The sequence below is a fragment of the Engystomops pustulosus genome, chromosome 2, assembly GCF_040894005.1.
Source record: "Engystomops pustulosus chromosome 2, aEngPut4.maternal, whole genome shotgun sequence".
NCBI classification, from domain to species: Eukaryota; Metazoa; Chordata; class Amphibia; order Anura; family Leptodactylidae; genus Engystomops; species Engystomops pustulosus.
In genome coordinates, this window is record NC_092412.1 from 245974014 (window position 1) to 246000005 (window position 25992).

The 25992-nt window shown below is 44.3% G+C and overlaps 1 protein-coding gene across 3 annotated transcripts; it reads right to left on the reverse strand.

The window, feature by feature from the left end:
* GART (phosphoribosylglycinamide formyltransferase, phosphoribosylglycinamide synthetase, phosphoribosylaminoimidazole synthetase) lies at positions 1–24948 on the reverse strand. Of its 3 annotated transcripts, none has more exons than XM_072138684.1 (22): positions 24820–24948; positions 21244–21394; positions 19543–19638; positions 19118–19292; positions 18864–18975; positions 18513–18581; positions 18302–18427; positions 18066–18153; positions 17826–17911; positions 16579–16747; positions 16275–16506; positions 13492–13586; positions 12081–12190; positions 11625–11823; positions 11046–11297; positions 10215–10367; positions 9858–10061; positions 9628–9777; positions 2906–3036; positions 1857–1998; positions 1587–1702; positions 1–1330 (listed from the first exon to the last, which is right to left on the reverse strand). In XM_072138684.1, the coding sequence occupies exons 1-22, from the start codon at positions 24820–24822 to the stop codon at positions 1133–1135; spliced, it is 3057 nt and encodes a 1018-aa protein (XP_071994785.1). In that variant the 5' UTR covers positions 24823–24948; the 3' UTR covers positions 1–1132. The 3 variants fall into 3 exon arrangements, with proteins under 3 accessions (XP_071994785.1, XP_071994787.1, XP_071994786.1); XM_072138686.1 differs by lacking the exon at positions 24820–24948 and adding an exon at positions 23815–23904; XM_072138685.1 differs by lacking the exon at positions 24820–24948 and adding an exon at positions 23617–23808.
* Positions 24949–25992: the final 1044 nt, after the last annotated feature.

Below are 25992 nucleotides of genomic sequence, written 5' to 3' on the forward strand. Positions count from 1 at the left end.
TTAAGGGTCTTTAGCAGGACAGAGCCATCGCAAAGACACCGAGTAAGAAAGGGAGATGCACAGAGCAAGATGACAAGTAAAAAAAAAAAAAAAAAAAATTTTCAATAAACACATAACAATGGGGGAGATTTATCAGAAGGGTCTAAGAGCAGAACAGTTCTAACCAATCAGAGCTCAGCTTTCATTTTATAAACAGCTGTGGTGAAATGAAAGCTGAGCTCTGATTGGTTGCCATGAGCAACTAGAACAATTCTGCTCAGACACCTCTAAATCAGAACATATAGATCAGTATAGATTATAACACGCATGTACAATAGTACATATGATCAGCGTTCTGCTTTTGACAAAACAGACCAAATTTGTGTATTTTTTTTTATATCCTGTACTACACAAAACTGTGAGAGAGACTGGATTGTAAAGCGATTCCAACCTGAAGTGCAAAATTTGGTCGAAGCGTTGGGTCATCAAAGACCTTTGGTTCTGAAAGTTTTTTTTTTTTAAAGGAAATGTCCAGTCACAACAAGTTACCCCCATTTACAAGAAAATTGGTATAAAACTTGTTGATTTGTTTGACACCCCCCTCCCCCCATCCCCATGGAAAACATGAAAGTTGTACCCGAAATGAACAGAATAGCATGACCCACATGCGAGTATGGAGTGGCAGTGCGAATGTCTGGCCACTTCATTTTGGGTACCACAGACCACAAATCTCGAGATCTGTGACTACCCCCACAATCAGTGTGTTCTCTCCAATCCTGTGGATAGGGGATACCTTGTTGTGACTGGACAACCCCTTTAAGGTAATGATTAGCCAAAGTAACATTGGAGCAGGACCAATATTAAAGGGGTTGTCAGGTTTGGGGGTCAACAATAGTCACATTCACTGATTGGCTGCCAGAAGGGGTCACAGGGTCAAGTGCAGAAGTCTGTCCACATCATAATACCTAGCTGAAGCGCCAATACTGGATTACATAAGTGAAGGAAGTCTCATGTCTGACAACCCCTTTAAGGATCTGTTCACATCTTGTTTTGAGGCTACTGAGGTGTACGGTGGGCTACGTACAGGTTACACTATGGACCTCTAGCGTGAATACACAAGATATAATCTGGGCCCATACACCTCTGGCAGCCATTATGCCGACTGGTTCTTGCGCCAGATGATTTTGCCGTCTTTCCCTAACTTTGCCGCCCCACTCGCCACCAGCTGCAGCGCCGCGGGAAAGGCCCGATGTTCTGCCGTCTTCACCCTTTCAGATAAGGAGTCCTCAGTATCTCCAAACTCCACGGGTACGGCCTCCTGATAGACGATCGCACCGGCATCAACCTCCTCCTACAGCAAACAACCAAAAATTAATTCTTGTCTGCTCCACATTGTCATATCCTTCTGTTATTCCTCCTGGAAATGTATGAATGCTCTGTCCCTTGCCAATAGCGCAAACATCTCTACTATCACCACAGACAGGACATTGTCAGTGTATATGGCCACACCCCATTGACACAAAATGGCCACACCCACTAGTCATCTTATTAGAAGGTATAAATCCATAGATAATTCATGAAAACCGATCCACGAGACCCGTACTTACCGCCACAAAATGCACGGTACAGCCAGTGACTCTTACGCCCGCCTCCAGCACCAGTTTATGTGCGTGCGCCCCTTTAAATGATGGCAGCAGTGAAGGATGGATATTCAGAATCTTTCCTGGGAGGAAAAGTAAATGTATGGATTCATGGAGATAAATATTATTGCACCTCAATATCAGGTTGTGACCTCAACTCCTGGTTGGCCTTGTGTATGTATTGGGGAAGGGTAGAGGGGGTCTTGTATTTGTCTGTACAGGGATGAGAGCACTTACCGTCCCACTTCCTGACAAAAGGACCAGATAAAATCCGCATGAAGCCGGCTAAACATACAAACTCAATAGAGAAATCCTCAAGGACTTTGTCAACGGCGTTATCAAACTCCTCCCGGCTGCCATATTGTCTGTGATCAATCACCTGCAATAGGGAAGGAATAGGCCATGAGGTGACACAGACTGAGAGGGAATCTGTTAGCAGTTCTAACTATACAAAGCTGCAGACAGTGTCAGGTCTTGTCCCTGGAGAGATTTGGAGATTATAACATTCTGTAAGTTGTTAGTAGCAGAAGGACTGTGAAACATGCAATTTAAAGGAAACCTACCTCTACCGATCTACCTATTAAGGTAGATCCGGTGGTAGGTGCATCTAACGTATGTAAGGATAGCCCTTTTTAGGCTACTCCACGCCCCCGTAGCCTCTTTGATCCTCCAACCCAGAAATCTTCAGCGCACAGCTACAAGGAGCAGTTCTGCGCATGCACAGTAGCTCCGGCTTTGGAGCAGAGATCGCTGGGTAGGAGGATCAAAGAGGCTACTGGGGTGTGGAGTAGCCGCGCCATGTAGCCTCAGCTACAGCTACTCCACGCCCCAGTAGCCTCTAATCAACATAATATGCAAATGTTCTAAAGATTAGAAAAGGTAGAGGGTAGGAAAGGATTAGCCCTAAAAAGGGCTATCCTTACATACCTTAGATGCACCTACCTTAATAGGTAGATCCATAGTGGTAGGTTTCCTTTAATTCCTGGATTGTAGCTGGACTTGAGGCACTGGGGGAGTGTCCTCAGACTACTGTGTTTTTTGATCACTGTGATGCACTGCTCCCTAACTCCTCCCCTCTGCCAAAATATCTCACCAGTAATCTACTATTGCTCTTACTCAAAGCATAAAAGAGAAGCTGTACTGAGATCTCATTCAGTTTCAGCAACAATTCTTGAATATAAATCCATATTTCACAGCCCTGCTGCTACTACTGACATACAAAAATGTCTGATTACACAGATCTCCAGGGAGAAACATGAAAAACCAAATAATGAGATTGCACTCACCTTTGTTGGAATCCCAGCAGCTTCAGCTTTCTGTAGGCCTCCCACCCCGGCTTTATTGGAGATCACCAGGGCAATGTAAGCAGCACTGCCAGGAGACTTGGTGCTTTTTATTAACGCATCAAGATTTGTACCTTGGGAGGAGAGTCAATATCTTGTGTTATAATACTTCATGGCTCACTATACTGGTCAGCAGAACAAAGACTGTACAGCATAAGTAATGTCATGTATGTACACAGTGACTGCACCAGCAGCAGAATAGTGAGTGCAGCTCTGGGGTATAATACAGGATGTAACTCAGGATCAGTACAGGATAAGTAATGTCATGTATGTACACAGTGACTGCACCAGCAGCAGAATAGTGAGTGCAGCTCTGGGGTATAATACAGGATTTAACTCAGGATCAGTACAGGATAAGTAATGTCATGTATGTACACAGTGACTGCTCCAGCAACAGAATAGTGAGTGCAGCTCTGGAGTATAATACAGGATGTAACTCAGGATCAGTACAGGATAAGTAATGTCATGTATGTACACAGTGACTGCTCCAGCAGCAGAATAGTGAGTGCAGCTCTGGGGTATAATACAGGATGTAACTCAGGATCAGTACAGGATAAGTAATGTCATGTATGTACACAGTGACTGCACCAGCAGCAGAATAGTGAGTGCAGCTCTGGAGTATAATACAGGATGTAACTCAGGATCAGTACAGGATAAGTAATGTCATGTATGTACACAGTGACTGCTCCAGCAGCAGAATAGTGAGTGCAGCTCTGGGGTATAATACAGGATGTAACTCAGGATCAGTACAGGATAAGTAATGTCATGTATGTACACAGTGACTGCACCAGCAGCAGAATAGTGAGTGCAGGTCTGGAGTATAATACAGGATGTAACTCAGGATCAGTACAGGATAAGTAATGTCATGTATGTACACAGTGACTGCACCAGCAGCAGAATAGTGAGTGCAGCTCTGGAGTATAATATAGGATGTAACTCAGGATCAGTACAGGATAAGTAATGTCATGTATGTACACAGTGACTGCACCAGCAGCAGAATAGTGAGTGCAGCTCTGGGGTATAATACAGGATGTAACTCAGGATCAGTACAGGATAAGTAATGTCATGTATGTACACAGTGACTGCTCCAGCAGCAGAATAGTGAGTGCAGCTCTGGGGTATAATACAGGATGTAACTCAGGATCAGTACAGGATAAGTAATGTCATGTATGTACACAGTGACTACTCTAGCAGCAGAATAGTGAGTGCAGCTCTGGGGTATAATACAGGATGTAACTCAGGATCAGTACAGGATAAGTAATGTCATGTATGTACACAGTGACTGCACCAGCAGCAGAATAGTGAGTGCAGCTCTGGGGTATAATACAGGATGTAACTCAGGATCAGTACAGGATAAGTAATGTCATGTATGTACACAGTGACTGCTCCAGCAACAGAATAGTGAGTGCAGCTCTGGAGTATAATACAGGATGTAACTCAGGATCAGTACAGGATAAGTAATGTCATGTATGTACACAGTGACTGCTCCAGCAGCAGAATAGTGAGTGCAGCTCTGGGGTATAATACAGGATGTAACTCAGGATCAGTACAGGATAAGTAATGTCATGTATGTACACAGTGACTGCACCAGCAGCAGAATAGTGAGTGCAGCTCTGGAGTATAATACAGGATGTAACTCAGGATCAGTACAGGATAAGTAATGTCATGTATGTACACAGTGACTGCACCAGCAGCAGAATAGTGAGTGCAGCTCTGGAGTATAATATAAGATGTAACTCAGGATCAGTACAGGATAAGTAATGTCATGTATGTACACAGTGACTGCACCACCAGCAGAATAGTGAGTGCAGCTCTGGGGTATAATACAGGATGTAACTCAGGATCAGTACAGGATAAGTAATGTCATGTATGTACACAGTGACTGCACCAGCAGCAGAATAGTGAGTGCAGCTCTGGGGTATAATACAGGATGTAACTCAGGATCAGTACAGGATAAGTAATGTCATGTATGTACACAGTGACTACTCTAGCAGCAGAATAGTGAGTGCAGCTCTGGGGTATAATACAGGATGTAACTCAGGATCAGTACAGGATAAGTAATGTCATGTATGTACACAGTGACTGCACCAGCAGCAGAATAGTGAGTGCAGCTCTGGGGTATAATACAGGATGTAACTCAGGATCAGTACAGGATAAGTAATGTCATGTATGTACACAGTGACTGCTCCAGCAACAGAATAGTGAGTGCAGCTCTGGAGTATAATACAGGATGTAACTCAGGATCAGTACAGGATAAGTAATGTCATGTATGTACACAGTGACTGCTCCAGCAGCAGAATAGTGAGTGCAGCTCTGGGGTATAATACAGGATGTAACTCAGGATCAGTACAGGATAAGTAATGTCATGTATGTACACAGTGACTGCACCAGCAGCAGAATAGTGAGTGCAGCTCTGGGGTATAATACAGGATGTAACTCAGGATCAGTACAGGATAAGTAATGTCATGTATGTACACAGTGACTGCTCCAGCAGCAGAATAGTGAGTGCAGCTCTGGGGTATAATACAGGATGTAACTCAGGATCAGTACAGGATAAGTAATGTCATGTATGTACACAGTGACTCCTCTAGCAGCAGAATAGTGAGTGCAGCTCTGGGGTATAATACAGGATGTAACTCAGGATCAGTACAGGATAAGTAATGTCATGTATGTACACAGTGACTGCTCCAGCAGCAGAATAGTGAGTGCAGCTCTGGGGTATAATACAGGATGTAACTCAGGATCAGTACAGGATAAGTAATGTCATGTATGTACACAGTGACTACTCTAGCAGCAGAATAGTGAGTGCAGCTCTGGGGTATAATACAGGATGTAACTCAGGATCAGTACAGGATAAGTAATGTCATGTATGTACACAGTGACTGCACCAGCAGCAGAATAGTGAGTGCAGCTCTGGGGTATAATACAGGATGTAACTCAGGATCAGTACAGGATAAGTAATGTCATGTATGTACACAGTGACTACTCTAGCAGCAGAATAGTGAGTGCAGCTCTGGGGTATAATACAGGATGTAACTCAGGATCAGTACAGGATAAGTAATGTCATGTATGTACACAGTGACTGCACCAGCAGCAGAATAGTGAGTGCAGCTCTGGGGTATAATACAGGATGTAACTCAGGATCAGTACAGGATAAGTAATGTCATGTATGTACACAGTGACTGCTCCAGCAACAGAATAGTGAGTGCAGCTCTGGAGTATAATACAGGATGTAACTCAGGATCAGTACAGGATAAGTAATGTCATGTATGTACACAGTGACTGCTCCAGCAGCAGAATAGTGAGTGCAGCTCTGGGGTATAATACAGGATGTAACTCAGGATCAGTACAGGATAAGTAATGTCATGTATGTACACAGTGACTGCTCCAGCAGCAGAATAGTGAGTGCAGCTCTGGGGTATAATACAGGATGTAACTCAGGATCAGTACAGGATAAGTAATGTCATGTATGTACACAGTGACTCCTCTAGCAGCAGAATAGTGAGTGCAGCTCTGGGGTATAATACAGGATGTAACTCAGGATCAGTACAGGATAAGTAATGTCATGTATGTACACAGTGACTGCTCCAGCAGCAGAATAGTGAGTGCAGCTCTGGGGTATAATACAGGATGTAACTCAGGATCAGTACAGGATAAGTAATGTCATGTATGTACACAGTGACTGCACCAGCAGCAGAATAGTGAGTGCAGCTCTGGGGTATAATACAGGATGTAACTCAGGATCAGTACAGGATAAGTAATGTCATGTATGTACACAGTGACTGCACCAGCAGCAGAATAGTGAGTGCAGCTCTGGGGTATAATACAGGATGTAACTCAGGATCAGTACAGGATAAGTAATGTCATGTATGTACACAGTGACTACTCTAGCAGCAGAATAGTGAGTGCAGCTCTGGGGTATAATACAGGATGTAACTCAGGATCAGTACAGGATAAGTAATGTCATGTATGTACACAGTGACTGCTCCAGCAGCAGAATAGTGAGTGCAGCTCTGGGGTATAATACAGGATGTAACTCAGGATCAGTACAGGATAAGTAATGTCATGTATGTACACAGTGACTGCACCAGCAGCAGAATAGTGAGTGCAGCTCTGGGGTATAATACAGGATGTAACTCAGGATCAGTACAGGATAAGTAATGTCATGTATGTACACAGTGACTGCTCCAGCAACAGAATAGTGAGTGCAGCTCTGGGGTATAATACAGGATGTAACTCAGGATCAGTACAGGATAAGTAATGTCATGTATGTACACAGTGACTGCACCAGCAGCAGAATAGTGAGTGCAGCTCTGGGGTATAATACAGGATGTAACTCAGGATCAGTACAGGATAAGTAATGTCATGTATGTACACAGTGACTGCTCCAGCAGCAGAATAGTGAGTGCAGCTCTGGGGTATAATACAGGATGTAACTCAGGATCAGTACAGGATAAGTAATGTCATGTATGTACACAGTGACTGCACCAGCAGCAGAATAGTGAGTGCAGCTCTGGGGTATAATACAGGATGTAACTCAGGATCAGTACAGGATAAGTAATGTCATGTATGTACACAGTGACTGCTCCAGCAACAGAATAGTGAGTGCAGCTCTGGAGTATAATACAGGATGTAACTCAGGATCAGTACAGGATAAGTAATGTCATGTATGTACACAGTGACTGCTCCAGCAGCAGAATAGTGAGTGCAGCTCTGGGGTATAATACAGGATGTAACTCAGGATCAGTACAGGATAAGTAATGTCATGTATGTACACAGTGACTGCACCAGCAGCAGAATAGTGAGTGCAGCTCTGGGGTATAATACAGGATGTAACTCAGGATCAGTACAGGATAAGTAATGTCATGTATGTACACAGTGACTGCTCCAGCAGCAGAATAGTGAGTGCAGCTCTGGGGTATAATACAGGATGTAACTCAGGATCAGTACAGGATAAGTAATGTCATGTATGTACACAGTGACTCCTCTAGCAGCAGAATAGTGAGTGCAGCTCTGGGGTATAATACAGGATGTAACTCAGGATCAGTACAGGATAAGTAATGTCATGTATGTACACAGTGACTGCACCAGCAGCAGAATAGTGAGTGCAGCTCTGGGGTATAATACAGGATGTAACTCAGGATCAGTACAGGATAAGTAATGTCATGTATGTACACAGTGACTGCTCCAGCAACAGAATAGTGAGTGCAGCTCTGGAGTATAATACAGGATGTAACTCAGGATCAGTACAGGATAAGTAATGTCATGTATGTACACAGTGACTGCTCCAGCAGCAGAATAGTGAGTGCAGCTCTGGGGTATAATACAGGATGTAACTCAGGATCAGTACAGGATAAGTAATGTCATGTATGTACACAGTGACTGCTCCAGCAGCAGAATAGTGAGTGCAGCTCTGGGGTATAATACAGGATGTAACTCAGGATCAGTACAGGATAAGTAATGTCATGTATGTACACAGTGACTCCTCTAGCAGCAGAATAGTGAGTGCAGCTCTGGGGTATAATACAGGATGTAACTCAGGATCAGTACAGGATAAGTAATGTCATGTATGTACACAGTGACTGCTCCAGCAGCAGAATAGTGAGTGCAGCTCTGGGGTATAATACAGGATGTAACTCAGGATCAGTACAGGATAAGTAATGTCATGTATGTACACAGTGACTCCTCTAGCAGCAGAATAGTGAGTGCAGCTCTGGGGTATAATACAGGATGTAACTCAGGATCAGTACAGGATAAGTAATGTCATGTATGTACACAGTGACTCCTCTAGCAGCAGAATAGTGAGTGCAGCTCTGGGGTATAATACAGGATGTAACTCAGGATCAGTACAGGATAAGTAATGTCATGTATGTACACAGTGACTGCACCAGCAGCAGAATAGTGAGTGCAGCTCTGGGGTATAATACAGGATGTAACTCAGGATCAGTACAGGATAAGTAATGTCATGTATGTACACAGTGACTGCTCCAGCAACAGAATAGTGAGTGCAGCTCTGGAGTATAATACAGGATGTAACTCAGGATCAGTACAGGATAAGTAATGTCATGTATGTACACAGTGACTGCACCAGCAGCAGAATAGTGAGTGCAGCTCTGGAGTATAATACAGGATGTAACTCAGGATCAGTACAGGATAAGTAATGTCATGTATGTACACAGTGACTGCACCAGCAGCAGAATAGTGAGTGCAGCTCTGGAGTATAATATAGGATGTAACTCAGGATCAGTACAGGATAAGTAATGTCATGTATGTACACAGTGACTGCACCACCAGCAGAATAGTGAGTGCAGCTCTGGAGTATAATACAGGATGTAACTCAGGGTCAGTACAGGATAAGTAACATCATGTATGTACACAGTGACTGCACCAGCAGCAGAATAGTGAGTACAGCTCTGGAGTATAATACAGGATGTAACTCAGGATCAGTACAGGATAAGTAATGTCATGTATGTACACAGTGACTGCTCCAGCAGCAGAATAGTGAGTGCAGCTCTGGGGTATAATACAGGATGTAACTCAGGATCAGTACAGGATAAGTAATGTCATGTATGTACACAGTGACTCCTCTAGCAGCAGAATAGTGAGTGCAGCTCTGGACTTGTACATAGTATACCATCATTAGTGGGTAGTAGAGAAGTTCTTACCTGTCCCGGAGATGAGTACTGCCACTCTCACTCCCCCCGGCACAGCAGGGTTCTCTCCATCACACGCTGCTGTAGACATGTATTGCTGCGGCCGTGCCTCGGTCCTGTGCAGAGCAGCAGTCACATTCTTTACTTCCACACTTTCAGAGCCTGGGGGAAGGTAACAAATTATTATATTATCTAATTTTGGCAAAAGTTTGCTACTACCAAAACCTGGTGGATATTCAGACCTGTCTGGCGCGGGGTCACTTCTCCAATCACCCAGGCATCTTCTACGGCTTGGATTTCCTTCAGAACATCCTGTGCTTGCGTCTTCTCCACCACAAGTACAGCCCCGATTCCACAATTAAAGGTGCGACACATCTCCTCTTCCGACAGGCCGCCTTCTTTCTGGAGCCAAGAGAATATTCCTGGCATCTTCCAGCACAAGGCATCTAAAAATAAATTCTTGTTCTATTGTTACCGTCAGTCACAAACCCTCCATTAATGGCATAAACATTGGTCTGGGGTCTCCCACTCATGACCCCTAAACATAGTCGTGCTGCCCCTTAAAGGAGAAGTTAGGAGTCGGTTGCCCGAAATCTCACCTAAAGTGACTCCCAGTGATGGGGGCAGGACCCTGGGAATGTTCTCCAGGAGACCACCGCCAGTGATGTGAGCGTATGCCTTCACATAACCAGACTTAAGAACGGGCAGGAGGGTCTTGCTGTAGATCTTGGTAGGAGTCAGTAAAAGTTCCCCTGTAAGAAAAGACAAAAGAAAAAGTTAAAATATTTTGATACTGCATCATGTTGTATAGAAATGCACTTTGTTTGAGACACTTTGTGACCATTGTGCCATTTCTGAAATATTCCCAGTTTAATCCGTATGCTAATGAGTTAGTTGGTGTACTCAAACGTGTCCTAAGCACCCGGACCGCAGCTATTCCTGCCTAATTCTCATTCATGTCCTCAGAACCCAATGCTTCTCACAAGAGACATCTGCTGCGTATCTGATGAAAGAAGTGTGGTCCAGGGGGTGCTCTGGGTGCCGAGGACACGCTTGGGTGCGCCAACTGCCTTATTAGCATACAGATTATATTGGGAATTGCTTAGAAATGGCATAAAGAACAGAAATAATGAAGGTATTTCTGAGATCACAGTGCACTGCTCTACAACATGCTGCCGGCGGATTATAATACTCAGAGGAGGGATTGGTAGGTTAACTTTTCTCCTCCTACATGCACACTTGAAAGAGTCAAGCATGCATCGGTTTGTGGGGAGTTACAGGTTATCAGGAGGGAACAAATGATCGCCTGATCATCATCTAAGCTAAGGTGTATGACCCGCCTAGGGAAAACATGGATCATATTTGATTCATTAGAATCCCTGTTATCACTCCCCAATTCAATGGTTAGAAGTTTCAAAAAAATTCCTCACCAAATGTCCCATTCCCACATCCGACTGGAGCTGGAGATGACAATTCCAGCGAAGACTTTTCAAGAACTTTCCGGACCAGACTGAAGCCATTGCTGTGAACCCCAGAGGAAGAGACACCGATGACCAGGTCACCTGCAGAAATCTTCTCCAGAAGAGGCAGCATGCAGGCTCGCTCTACTGCGCCCACAGCAAAGCCGGCTAAGTCATACTCCCCGGGGGCGTACATGCCCGGCATCTCTGCCGTCTCACCACCTGACAACATGAAGTGTAATAGTGAGACCTGATACATTGTTTTTCCCTAACCTCAACCAGAGCGGTGAGACCCCCACAGATCACAAGGGTTCCTCACCAACTATTGGAGGGGTAGGTCGAGCATGCCTACTGCCACTCCCATGTACTGCTATGGAAGTGCTGTTGTGATCTATGGGGTTACCACCGATCAGATTGATTATCTGTAGGATAGGAGATAACAAACATGGCAGAGTCCCTTTAAGGGAAGTTGTTGACCCACGAGGTATCACTACTGGAGAGCTAAAAATTACAGAGGAAATAATCAAATGATAAACCTGAGAGCTATACCTAGCAGAGCACATCCAGCCATCTGACAGGCTTTGGCGATACCAGAGACCACGGATTCAGCCACCGACACATCCAAGGCGCCACAGCCAAAATAGTCCAAGAAAAACAGAGGCTCCGCCCCCTGAGCCAAGATGTCGTTGACGCACATCGCCACCAGGTCCTGACCGATGGAGTCATGCTTGTTACAAGCCTGAGCGATCTATGGAGAGAATAGGACTTGGTGGAAACTGGGCGCCCCCCGGCATCAGCGTCCCCCATGGCGCCCCCGGCATCAGCGTCCCCCATGGCGCCCCCGGCATCAGCGTCCCCCATGGCGCAGGTAAGAAATTGATCTTCTAGCTTTCTGTAGGATTGTTCTATCATTGTTTGCTTCAGGGATTACAAATTGTGCCCAGCTCTGGGCCACCAGACCCAACGGATAGAAGCAACACTTCCTTAGAGAATCCCATAACTCACCTTCAGCTTAGTTCCTACACCGTCAGTACCAGATACCAGGATTGGGTCTATAAATCCAGCAGCTTTAAGATCAAACAAACCCGCGAAACCTCCGAGCTCTGCATTACAACCTGTAGGGAGCAGCCAAACAGCAATGCACACAATGAATATACAGACTTTCTCCCTTCTATTTGAAGGAAAGCCACTTTGCATACTTTTTCACATGATGCACAGATCTATTCACTGCGTTATCCCTAATCAACCCCCTTAATACTTAAGGCCTCTCAAATTTCCATTTAAAAGATCTAAAATTTGAGTCCAATCACTGCCTAGGCGCCTACCATATGATAGCTTTTTGTTTTTTTTAACTCAACAGTTGCATGTGACAAGTACAGCATCCCTCTGCTTGCAATTTATATAATGAAAGGAGGTAACTCCCATCATTGTTTGGAGCAGCTATACACTGCCCTGTACTCATTTCATATGGATAAGTGTCAATCGACTTCACTTTAAAGGAAACCCTCCACTTCCGATGGTGGTTAGAAGCCGCAAATGCCGTGCACCAGCACAGGGTGAGCTGGTGCTGGCGCTTATTTTCGTTATGTTTTTAAACCGATATAAAGCGTTTAAACGCTTTAATCTTCATATACAAGTACCTTTTTGCACCGTGGTCCGCACTTGGCGCACCATGCGCGCGACCACTTCATATTCAGGCGCGCGAATGGTGCGCCAAGCGCGTACTACCGTGCCGTGCAGCCACTTCGTATATAAAGATTAATAAAGCGTTTCAACGCTATATAATCGTTTTAAAAACATAACGAAAATAAGCGCCAGCACCAGCTCACCCTGAGCAATCAGAATTGGTGGGTTTCCTTTAAAGCGAACAAGCCGCAAGGAATGTTCTTTATGGCTGGTGATAGGTTCCAATAGCCTATGCTTTGCTGATTTTACGAATCCCTTCAATATTTTGGATACTGCCGTTACTTTATAAAAATTTATTTCACTTTACCTGGCCAGCAGTGTGTTTGGCTAGTACCAGCTGAACAGCTGTGCGCCTGTGTCTCAAATTCCTGTACACTTACTCAGCTCTCTCCCCCCTCCATGCTATGTGCATTGAGCAGGCAGACGAGGGGGGTGGTGTGAAGTAGAACAAGAATGCATGAGGAGACAAACACAGGCTGCAGCTACCCCCCCCCCCCCACCTTCCGCTGGGACTCACCACATATTGCAGGCAGGGAGCCAGGTAATGTGTAAAAGTTTTATAAAGTGCTGAAATGTTTCAGAATGATAACAAAGGCATTTTTAAAATTAGAATAGCATAGGCTATTGGAACCTGTCACCAGCTAAAAAGGACATTCCTGGTGACAAGTTCACTTTAAAATAATTATGATCCCTGTGGATGGGTGACCATTGTTCATGTTACTTATTGTACCTGGTCGAGCTGTGGCTGCAGCAAATGGCTTAATTTTCCGCACTAGGGAGTTTCCAGCCTCAATATCCACACCACTGTCCTTGTAGGTGAGATGTCTGTAAGAACGCAGAGCACAAATGCAAAGTCACTCCGTATAGTAACGATCTGTATATAGTTGTATCACTTGCTCTCTAATCACACAGAGGAAAATGTATACAAGACTTAAAATAATGACGTCCTATCCCAAGAGGATACATGATGTGATTGATAGTGGTGGCCCTGGGGGAAGGGGGTGTCACACCTGAGCAAAAATATTAAGACCCCCTTCACTAACACTGATATAAATCAGTTTTACGGACCATATGATGGTCGCACTTCACACACTGAATAATTCTCTCATCATATTCTGCAGCAGATTTTTTTTTTTTGTCATGTGAACATTGCCTTAACCTTTTTGCAAGCAATGTTTATTAATCGCAATATTTAATGTTTAATTAATTTAACATAATTATGCGCAGTAGCATGGAAATGAATGCGATTTTGAGATTCTGTATAAGGCTACATTCAGACGGCCGTATGGGGGACGTATGTACGCCCCCCATAGGCCGGCAATGGGCGCGCGGCACCGTATGGAGTGGTGCGGTGTGGTGTGGTGCAGCACCGTACCGTTGCTGTGAAAAGATAGGACATGTCCTATCTTTTCTTGGCATACGGCACAGTGCGACATATATCCCTATGGAGAAGGGCGGGGGTGAGCATCCCTGGCGCCGACGTGTGCCTGAATGAAGCCTAACCCTACGGTATCAAAGAGTCTATTTTGTAGAAGCTCTTTCTCAGCTCAGCCACTTGCCTTAATCAGCTGGATCCCGTTGATTTGGCCGAGGCTCCAGTCCAGACTGCCTGGATCACAGCCAAAACGATGACCTGAGTGAAGTTGTCCCCCCCCCCACCTTGTACAGATCAAACAAAATTGGTGTCAAACGTTTGTGCAGCAAAAATTTTCGTTTGTGCCGCTATTGTTTTTAAGATTTTAATGAAAGTTTCCAGAGGTCAACCAGCCCCCCCTCACATTGCCCAAACCAAACAAAGCTGGTGCCAATCAATTCTGCTACGTTTATGCTGGTTTGTGCTGCTTTTGTTTTGACTATATGAACAAAAATTTAAAAGGTCAAAAGTTCAAGCAGCCCCCCCCCCATTAACCGAATCGAACAAAACTGGTGTCAAACGTTAGTGATACGTTTGTGCAGCTATCATTTTTAATATATTCACACTTTTTTCCAGAGGTCAGAGTTCATTTCTTCCAAAGTACAATGTGTTTGCTAGCTCCCCCTGGTGATCAAACCAGGGAAGTGTCACTAGGTTTTTATTTTTTAGCAGTTCATCCTAAACACCTTTAACTTATGTAAACACCTGAACATACCTTAAAAATTATAGCGGCACAAATGAAAATTTTTGATGCACAAACCAGCACAAACGTAGCACTAACGTTTGACACCAGTTTTGTTTGATTCGGTTAATGTCGGGGGGGGGGGGGGGGTAGTTGAACTTTTGACCTTGAAATTTTTTGTTCACTTATTTAAAACAAAAAGCAGCACAAACATAAATTTGAGCAGCACAAATGTAGCAGAATTGTTTGGCACCAGTTTGGTTCGAGCAAACTTTTATTAATATCTTAAAAACGATAGTGGCACAAACGAAAATTTCTGCTGCACAAACGTTTGACACCAATTTTGTTTGATTTGAACAAGGGGGGGGGGGGGGGGGCAACTTTACTCAGGTAAAACGATGTAAACGAGTTGAAAAGATTTAAAGGTCCCAGCTCAGTGCAAATTAAAAACTTTATTAGAACATATTAAAATACAGCGACATGACTATCTGTACTAAACAGCTGACGCGTTTCGGGCAAGAGCATGTGATTTCTGCTTTTTGATTTTTATTTTGAATGGAGCTGGGACCTTAAATCTTTTCAACACTTCTACCATCAAAGATGATGCACCTTAGTAACTGATCATCAGGGTCACAGAAGAAAAGGCAAAGAAATCATCACATCACCATAGAATTGGTGTAAAGAAACAACTTGGGTCCAAGCACAAAACCAGTTTCAGCACCCGAATGCAATGGTTGTTTTAAAGCTCTGGTCTAATTCGGATGAGATGTGACCTCTCTGTAAGGTAGGTTTCTTGAATACTATACTATAGTAGTCAGTTAAACCAAGGGGGAGGGGCTCAATTCAAAGAGCCAAGAGCATAGCAGTGTGAGGGCACTTCTGGGCTATAAATCCAGCCTTTGGTGTTCACATTATTTTGCCACCCACCTGTCTCACAGTTCGTACCAAAATTGATGAGATCTACCGAGGCTGAAACACATCGTTCAGAGGAGATGATGTGGTTTATTTTTAAGCACTTAAAGAAGTTGTACCAAGTTCAATTGTTATCAGGGGGGGGGATAACAATCTGAATGGTCGGCGTTTTGACTGCTTTGAGCGGTTGTGACCAACTAATGGATAGATAGGCAGGTGGAGAATGCCTACTGCCACTTCATTCAATACTATAGTAAAACATAAGCGCTGTGGTAATTTGTTCTCAGCAATTTCTGACACTCCCAGGCCACGTTCTCACGATGCGTTGCATTATTTTGTACATTGAAGGACGGGGTAAGAAAGTTACATGGTTTATACACTGGAGAACTGTAGATTTGAAGTGTTTTATTGTGAACTGAAAGATACAGATCCGAATCTATACAAAAGTGGTCCAGAGAGGATGAATCTCCATAGTAAAGGTTACCGCTGCTCCTCCTATACACACCTGTGTTGCTTCAGATAAGCAATGGCGTGGAAACCAATGTCCTTTCTATACACAGCGCCAGGAAAGTCTATGGCAGACACTCCTTTGTTGGCCTCTTCCAGAGCAGATAGTAAATCCTTCCCGACGGACGTCACCGTAAGAACGCGCCCCCCGCTGGTGACCACCTTCCCGTCCTTCAGGGTCGTGCCAGCATGGAACACTTCAAGGCCAAGATCTTTAGCCCTGGAAAGCCCTGGAAATTATATTGGTATCAGCAATCACTGAGCAAACTTGTGTGGAAAGAAGATCCACATATATATTTTACCTGTGATTTCCAGGCCCTTGTTATAACTCCCAGGATAGCCTCCACTGGCCATGACCACAGTCACTGCAGCATGGTCCTCCAACCAGACCGGCATGGACCCAGCAAGCCCACCAGCGATAGTGGCCTGGATGACCTCATAGAGGTCGCTCTGAAGCAGCGGCAGAATCACCTTCAAAGTAGAAATTTTGAAGATCTTGAATCAATGGGAATCTATGAAAGCTGTGCAACATGTTATGTATTGTCCATGAAGAGATGTGTAGCCAAACCTTTGTGTATGGTATTAGTAGCAGCAGGACCGCTTCACACATCTTGCAAAATAAATAAATCAGTTTTTCACAGTTCTGCTGTTACTATCACCACACACAAAGGATTTTCCAAGATTCCAGAACACCAAGCCTAGGGTCCCTACATGGGTCCTCCGGGCCAGAGGTGGCAAAGGCCCGGAGATCGCCTCAACATTGGAATCAGTAGTCTTCTTCAAACTCCTGCCCAAACTCTGGAGGGGGAAGTTTTCTGGAAAATCCCTTTAAACATCTTGCGATGTTGAGATAGATTAGATATTATTGTGGTAGGCTAAGTTCACACCTGCATTCAGCAAGTTATTGGTAATGGAAGGTCCATTTAAGTCTATAGTGACCGGGAGGTGAATGGAAGAACTTCCGTTCATTTTACTTATTTCACTCTAAAGTTACTCTTATTTTACTTTAAGTGTGAACCAGGCCTTAGAAGTGAAGCAGTGTAATCCAGACTCAGATCCCATATCAATGAGTCACAATCACAAAGTCCTTTAGTGATCAGAAAACCTTATATCATGTAGGTTTCTAAATTTTTTGGATAAACTTTTGAGGTCATATCCGGAGGATAACCCCCCCCCCTAATATCAGATCAGTGAAAGTCTGGATCTCTTCAGCCATTTTCATCCCAAATTTCCATGGTGCACTAGAGCTAAACTAAACTTCCAAACCCCCCGGTGACTTTCCCTTAGCCTTTGACTATCTATCCTATGTAAAGAAGCTTTGTTACTGTTGAGTCAATTGGCAAAATTTTCCTTGTGTAAACATATTATATATGATATCTATGACCATGTAGGACTTCTATTGAAAGCGAGACAGCTAAACTTTAGGCACGTCTAGGGTCAGAGTCATACAATCTGATATCCTGAACAGGGAAAACCCCTTTAAGAGCAGCAGCCCTCTTAATACAATGGAACACGAGCACAGACTTTTAGGAGACCCCTCAAGACTGACCTGACACTCCGGGTCTCCAAATCTGCAGTTAAACTCCAGCACTTTGGGTCCGTCCTTTGTGAGCATTAACCCGGCGTACAGCACACCTGAATAAACCAGAATCAACAATTGCACCAATATCAAAGAAAATAGAAAAAAAAAAATAATATATATATATATATATATATATATATATATATATATATATATATATATATATATATATATATATATATATACACCAAGAACTAAAATACCCACCAATATACAGGGCTCCTTCTTCTCGGATCCCATCAACGGTTCTCTGCAGTACAGTATCCCCGATCTGGTCCCGTAAATCCTTAGAAATCTGGAATAAGAAAATACATGTCAAATTTCTAGAAAAAAAAAAAAGTCACTTTGCAGCAGCAGTAAAGCAAGCAATTCTCAGGAAAAAAAACGTCACACAATGTAGAAGTTAAAACATAGGAGGTCCATGAAAGTTTATTGGGTTATACCTGAGGGGCAGGACAATAGGCTCCCATTCCTCCAGTGTTGGGGCCTTGGTCTCCATCCATTAGTCTCTTATGATCCTGGGCCGGGGGCATGGGGGCAACAGTGTAGCCATCAGTGAAGCACAGGCACTACAGATACACAAAACCCAGAAGAAGATCGAGGCAGAGATCAGTCATAGATGGGATCAATCATTAAAGAAAATCTGGTACGTACAGACACTTCTTCCCCTTCCAGCAGCTCCTCCACCACTACTGTATCTCCAGCTTCTCCGAATGCCTTGTCCTAAAGACACAAAAAAGCCTAAAATAAGCTTAATACAGGATATTATATATCCCCAGAAACAGTGCAGGCTGCAATACCATCTATGACCTATGGGTGACGGAGGCGCCATTTCAAACTTTTTTTTTTCTTTCAATCACTTTACAAGTATCAAATCTTAAAATATTCTTAAAGGGGGTGCCCAGCTAGTATATTTTTAAGATTCGATTTTCTATGATTCAGAGGCCATCTTTAATAAATAATGTAAGCAAACTGACCCACAACAAAATCAGAGCCGTAACAGACCTGCATGATCTCATTCACAGCTTTACAAGCCTCCTCCTTGTTGCTGGCTACAATCACTCCCTTGCCCGCTGCCAGGCCACTCGCTTTCACTACCAGGGCAGGGAAATCAGCACTGAAAAAAATGTAAAAAAACCTTACTATGTTATGCCTGTATACAACCAGGTATAGACTAATGTCCCAAACTCAATTACTAATTCAGTATATTAATGCACTTCCAGTAGGAATAACAGAGGACCAGGAATACTGTATATTACCTATTTATAAAGTCACAGGCTTCCTTTGGATTAGTGAAGGATTTGTACTTGGCAGTCGGGATCCCATGCCGGATCATAAAGTCTTTGGAAAAACTTTTACTGGCTTCCAGTTGTGCAGCTTTTGCTTTGGGTCCGAAACATCTCAATCCGGCTGCTGTGAGATCATCAACAAGACCTGGAGCAGAAAAGGAAGCAATCGAGGTGTATGGAGGGATAACCAAGAAACAGGAAGTGGGCAGCCATTACACAGGAAGTGCGGCCATATTGGTTGTCACCATGGAAATAGTTCTTGAGAAATTTGTGGGAATTACTCCATCAATGAAAGATTCGCCACCGAGTTCCGAAACAAAGGTGACAACCAGTATAGTGGCGCTTCCTCAAATCGAAAATGGTAACCATATTGTATATATAGACAGCGCCATTACCTGCGGCTAGAGGGGCTTCTGGGCCGACCACCACCAGGGAGATGTCATTACTTTTGCAAAAACTGATAAGTTGATTGTGATCATTGGTTGGGACATCTACAAGAGAAGAAAAGATTATAATTGAGTATTATACCGCCACAGACACTATATTATATAGTAAGGGATATTACACTATAGTAAGGGATAGGAGGAGCTTATCCACGACGCAAAATTGACCCTCATTATGACTTGTCAGGTTGTCATTCCTCCACTTCCATTACACAATTTCCTTAGGGTGCGTTCACACGTGGCGTTTGCGGTTTGTGTTTAGAAACGCAAGGCAAACCACCGTGGGCGGTGCTTGGCCTGATCGCATACGTGTTTCCATAGAAACATATGTGATTGGTAATGAGCACCTAGTGTTTTGCATTGTTAAAATATCAGACACTGGGTGCTGGTTACCAGTCGCATGCGTCTCTATGGACGTCCGTCTACAGGGGTTTACCTTGGATTTCTAAACGCAATCCAAATGCCACGTGTGAACGCAGCTTTAGGCCTAAACCATTACTAGCTAACAACGTCTCCATCCAGTCATATAGGGGATGAAAGCAACCCCGTGGTCGCCTCCATAAAGACAACTCAGAGGGGTAGAGCTCTGGTTATCCTGCTACATTCTTTAGATTTCAATACAGAACCAAAATTGGATCAATGGGAATACAGAACACATTCTCTACAGGAGCTCAGTTTTTGCTTCCTACAACTCCCCCCTTCCATCCCCCTCAGCCAAGATACTTTTATTATCAGTGTGATCGTGTACACAAAGAGTCCTTGAGAATCGATGAGAACTGAGGATTTTACGTAGAAGAACAAAAACAAAGAAAGAAAGATAAATATTCCAGAAATGTATCATTCATAAAAAAAAAAATGAAATGACTTGATTAAATGAATAAATTTTATACAAATTTATATGGCCATGTGTTGTGTCAGATATTGCGGCTCAGCTATTTGGGAAGAAAGTTGCATGCTTTGGGGGCAATTTGGAGCACTAAGCCACACACGGACCTTTATGACCCTTATTGATGGTTTAGCGTGCCCCCCCCAGTATGTATGTGAGATAAAGATATATGGATATACACACACATATACGATAGGCGCCTGTGCTTTGGGACACAATCCTAACAACGTTTTGGAACATTGCTAAGATTTCCAAATATATTTTGGATGGATATTTAGTTAATTCGCATTCATTCACCATGACAAATAGCAGGAAACCAAAATTATCCGATTAGCCTCCATGTGATCCCCACATGATGAAGAGACTCGGATCAGCTGGATACTAAGGTTTCAGTGTAGATTGCTTTAGGGTGGTGGCACATATGGCGTTTTTAGGCCGTTTTTGGTTAGTGCGTTTACAGATCGTAAAAAACGCATACGTTTTTTACAATCTGAAAACGCACTAACTAAAAACGTCCCAAAAACGCCATATGTGTCACCACACTTACACTTATCCTCTGTGCACAGCACCTTATAACTGGAGGGGGCCTGAAGCTGGGACCCCAAATGATATCAAAATATCCCAAACATATGACCAGGACCAAGCCCAGGAGTTAAAGCTGAGATATCAGGACCCAGCCCAGATAGGATTAACCCCATCAGCTGTGCTCAATACATAAGCAAGAAATTCAGCATCACGATAACATTGGGAAGTATCTCTGCACTTACCGGAATTGGAGATCTTTCCGTTGCTGGCGGTGCCTGCATTTCCAGGGGCAACAAGAATGTGCTTTATGTGGGCAGACTGCGCCAGCTTCCAGGCTAAAGCGTGTTCTCTGGCCCCGCTACCGATCACTAGAACTGTTTCAGCCATCTCTGCCTAAAATCACCCAAAAACAGGACAGCCAAGTCACAATGGAGACAAGGGGGTGAATGATAACAAAAGGACAGGTACACAAGAAATTTTGGTTAAAGGAAACCTACCACTTGAAGTGTCAGGTTTAAGATGAAAATACCGAGCACCAGCTCAGGGTGAGGTCAGGATGAGCTGGTGCCGGAGCTTATTTTTGTTAGTGTTTTAAACCGCGGTATTGCGGTAAAACACTTTTTAAACGTTATAGCCGGCGCAGGGAGGTACGCTCTCGGCGCTTAACATGCGCGCGGCTCTCCTTCACTTCCTGTGTAGCCGCGCGCATGGTAAGCGCCGAGCACGTACTTACCTGCGCCGGCTATAACGTTTAAAAGGTGTTTTAAACTGCAATACCGCGGTTTAAAACACTAACAAAAATAAGCTCCGGCACCAGCTCACCCTGAGCTGGTGCTCGGTATTTTCTTCTTAAACCTGCCACTTCAAGTGGTAGGTTTCCTTTAAAAGGGCAGGTAAGGTGTAGGCAGTGGCGTAACTAGGAGAGGCAGGGCCCCATAGCAGACTTCTGGAGGGGACCCCCTGGCAGCTTAAAAATATACATATATTACATTCCTATATACATAAACATACAGTTCATCGCTCATACATACACATTTATACACTGTTACACACATCTAGAGCATATACACCTCACATATACAGTGCCATATACAGCTTACATACACACATAACGTACTGTATTTATACACACATCACAGATACATATATATCACAATGTGCAGCGTAATATGTATATAATGGTGCACATTCTTCATTCTTTAGTGTCAGGTCGGATGACGGGGCCCCCAGACACTGTGGGCCCCATGGCGGCTGCTACAGCTGTAGTTACTCCCCTGGGTGTAGGGCAGGGGGTGCAGAGATTGCTCTTAGAAGATTCAAATTTTTTTCATATACCCTAACACAGCATTATGCCCCAGCCATCCCCACCAGATATCACTAACCAAATGTGCTGCAAACAACGGGAGAAACAGACCCCCACAGAGCATGGGACCCCCACAGGGAGGTCAGACTGCCCCCGCAGAGCATGGGACCCCCACAGGGAGGTCAGACTGCCCCCGCAGAGCATGGGACCCCCACAGGGAGGTCAGACTGCCCCCGCAGAGCATGGGACCCCCACAGGGAGGTCAGACTGCCCCCGCAGAGCATGGGAGCTCAGACTCCCACAGGGAGGTCAGACTGCCCCCGCAGAGCATGGGACCCCCACAGGGAGGTCAGACTGCCCCCGCAGAGCATGGGAGCTCAGACTCCCACAGGGAGGTCAGACTGCCCCCGCAGAGCATGGGACCCCCACAGGGAGGTCAGACTGCCCCCGCAGAGCATGGGAGCTCAGACTCCCACAGGGAGGTCAGACTGCCCCCGCAGAGCATGGGACCCCCACAGGGAGGTCAGACTGCCCCCGCAGAGCATGGGAGCTCAGACTCCCACAGGGAGGTCAGACTGCCCCCGCAGAGCATGGGACCCCCACAGGGAGGTCAGACTGCCCCCGCAGAGCATGGGAGCTCAGACTCCCACAGGGAGGTCAGACTGCCCCCGCAGAGCATGGGACCCCCACAGGGAGGTCAGACTGCCCCCGCAGAGCATGGGACCCCCACAGGGAGGTCAGACTGCCCCCGCAGAGCATGGGACCCCCACAGGGAGGTCAGACTGCCCCCGCAGAGCATGGGAGCTCAGACTCCCACAGGGCATAGGTCATTCCCCCCAGTAGGTCAGACCGATGGAGTAATGTTCTGGAGTAGGTCAGACCTTGCAAAAAAGAATGGGACCCAAAGGCCAGAATAACAAAACACCCAGATTCCTAATCCACTCAGTAGGACAGATCCTTAGACCCCTACAAAACCTAGGCCCAACAGGAGGTTTAGATCCTGAAAAAAAATTCTGCATCACAAAACACAAGTTCCAGGCACTGTCAGAATTGACAGTTGTAATGAATATAGAAAAAGTGAAAACTTTTGCAGAAAAGCTTATTTGGAAAACTTTTGCACCCCAATATCTGATGTATGTGGTCCCAGTTCTCACCCCAGTAAATTCATAACAAAATAATACAGTATCCTAATGTCTAGACCAGTCCAGCAGACACATCACCAGTACAGCAGGATATATGTGGAGAATGTTACACCCCTATAATTTACACAGCAACATACGGCTGTGTTCACACCTGCATAGAGCAGACTTACCGCGCAGTGTACACACAGCAGCCGCACGTGTAGAAGACTGAGCCCCGGCTTATCCGCTGCTTCCTATACAACTACTGCAGCCCTAGCACAGCGCCCCCTGCCGGGTAACTCACTGCTGAGCACCGCCTCCTCCTCCACCCCGGGGACTGCCCCTATAGAGGAGCCTCCAGCACCGGGAAGCGTTACCGCACCACTCACCCACGTGTCCGCACCGGGGAGGAGGATGACACCGAGAGCTGCCGGGAGATGGAACAGCCTAGCGACACCTGCAGCTCGGAAGACTGTACTGCAGGGAAAACCTGGCTGGGAGATTCTTCTGTTGTATCTTTATATTCCTTCACATTCGGAGCTGAGCGGTTTATCTGCGTTCACACGTGGCGTTTACATTGCGTTTTTTAAATGCAACGTTAACTGCAGTGTAATTAGGCAAATCTCATCAGTTGTTGGATTGTGTTTCAAAAGGCAATGTGAACGCCACCTGTGTGTGTGTGTGTACAGTTCCGACTTACATACAAATTCAACTTAAGAACAAACCTACAGAACTTATCCTGTACATAACCCGGGGACTGCCTGTGTGTGTATATATATATATATATATATATATATATATATACACACACACGTTTTTTCCTCCCTCCTTTCTGTATAGGGATAATTTTATAGTCCCATTTGGGGTAAAGTTTTTTCTTTCTAAACTTTTCTTTATTTTCTTTAGTTAGACACGGCAACATCCATTAAATGTATTAAATGTCAATTTTTATTTATTTTTTTTTTGGTAAAGAAATTGTAGTTTGGGTTTATAATTAAAAACATTTTAGTAAATATATTATTAGTCATGTATTTTGTAAGCCTTTAATTATGATAACAAATTTTTTTCTTGGATACAAATTGTAATTAGATTATTCGCCAATCTCATTTTCCTGTCAGACCGTGTCCTCAGGAGACCTCGGGGATTAGACCATGTGGACCATACTGGAATGTCACGTGTGCAGAGGCTGTACATATAACATTTACAACTGTAAAATTGTGATACGTGGAGATCCTGTCACCAGGGGATGAAATGCTCCTTCTAGAATTCGATTTTTATGTGAAATCTTACAACTTTATAAATTAAACAATCTCCTTGAAAATCAGCATTAGAACACATACAATCATGTTTCTGGTGTCATTGTAAAGATAAGAAATTCATCTTACAAAACTCACCATGATTGTGGTTCTGTGAGAGACTGACAAACACAGGGGATTTATCGCAGTTTGTAGGTCTGAGATGCGGTCTATAAGCTGAGATTTGACGCAGAGCCAGGAATTGCGACTCCTCCCTCCTCTACACCAGTTGGGGGAAGTTGTCGGTTCCTGGGCAGTTTCAGGTGCAGTCTATAGCACAATCCTACATTAGGTCACACCTGGCAGCACATCGCTTCACTGTCGCCTGGTGGGATTTAACAGGAGGCCGGACCCTCCTGGTAGGTCCGGCGAATGTCAGGGGGCAGCATCATATTCAGATGCACTTAGCGCCAGCATATGAGAAATGTGCCTCATAGTCAGGAATTATATATTTTTTTTTTAATCTTCAGCGTGTCTTTATCCAGATCTCTGGTTCTGTAGCTCGGAGAAACACAATCATAGTGGGTATTAAAAGCAGAGATGTTCAATGACACCACACCCCGAGATAGAAGCGTCTAAAGTGACTCCCCATGCAGCCTGTGACTCATCTCAGCTAAAATATGACTCTTCTAATCATCACATGACTCAGATTTTTTTTTTTTTTTTTTTTTTTAAAGTTCACATAAAAAGGGGGAATTCTGGAAAGGACATTTCATCCCTGACCTGAGTGGGATAGTGGTTTATGGGGTAAATCAGGCGATAGTGTCCCACTTTAGCAACAACCCTAAAGTCGAAGGGGAATGGCCACTTTTGGGTGGGTTATTACCCATTAACAAGGTACATTTGACAAATTGTTTTAGGAAACAGTCTTGGAAAACTTATTACAGTTACACATCAATAATTCTTCCTGAAGTTGATTCTCATGAGCAGTTGAGGCCTATACACACACGCCATTATCAACCTGTAATTAAATCCATAACTTCATCCCACCCAAACTTCATATCTGGTGGAAATCCTAAAATCAGTCTCTAGTTTCTATCCAGCCTTAAAGGAAACTTCTAAAATCTACTAATGAGTAAGTGTCCCGGGTTTCAGGATGGATTTTGAGAAGGAAGGAGGCCACGGATAAAAAATATAAAAAGATACCACAGTCCTGGTTCCTGGATCTATGAGTAATGTCCCTGGTTTAACACAATGGATTTTGATTTCCTTTAAAGAAGATTTTTGGGTAAAATGGTGGATTTTAGGGGTTGGTATAAACTTTTGACTTCA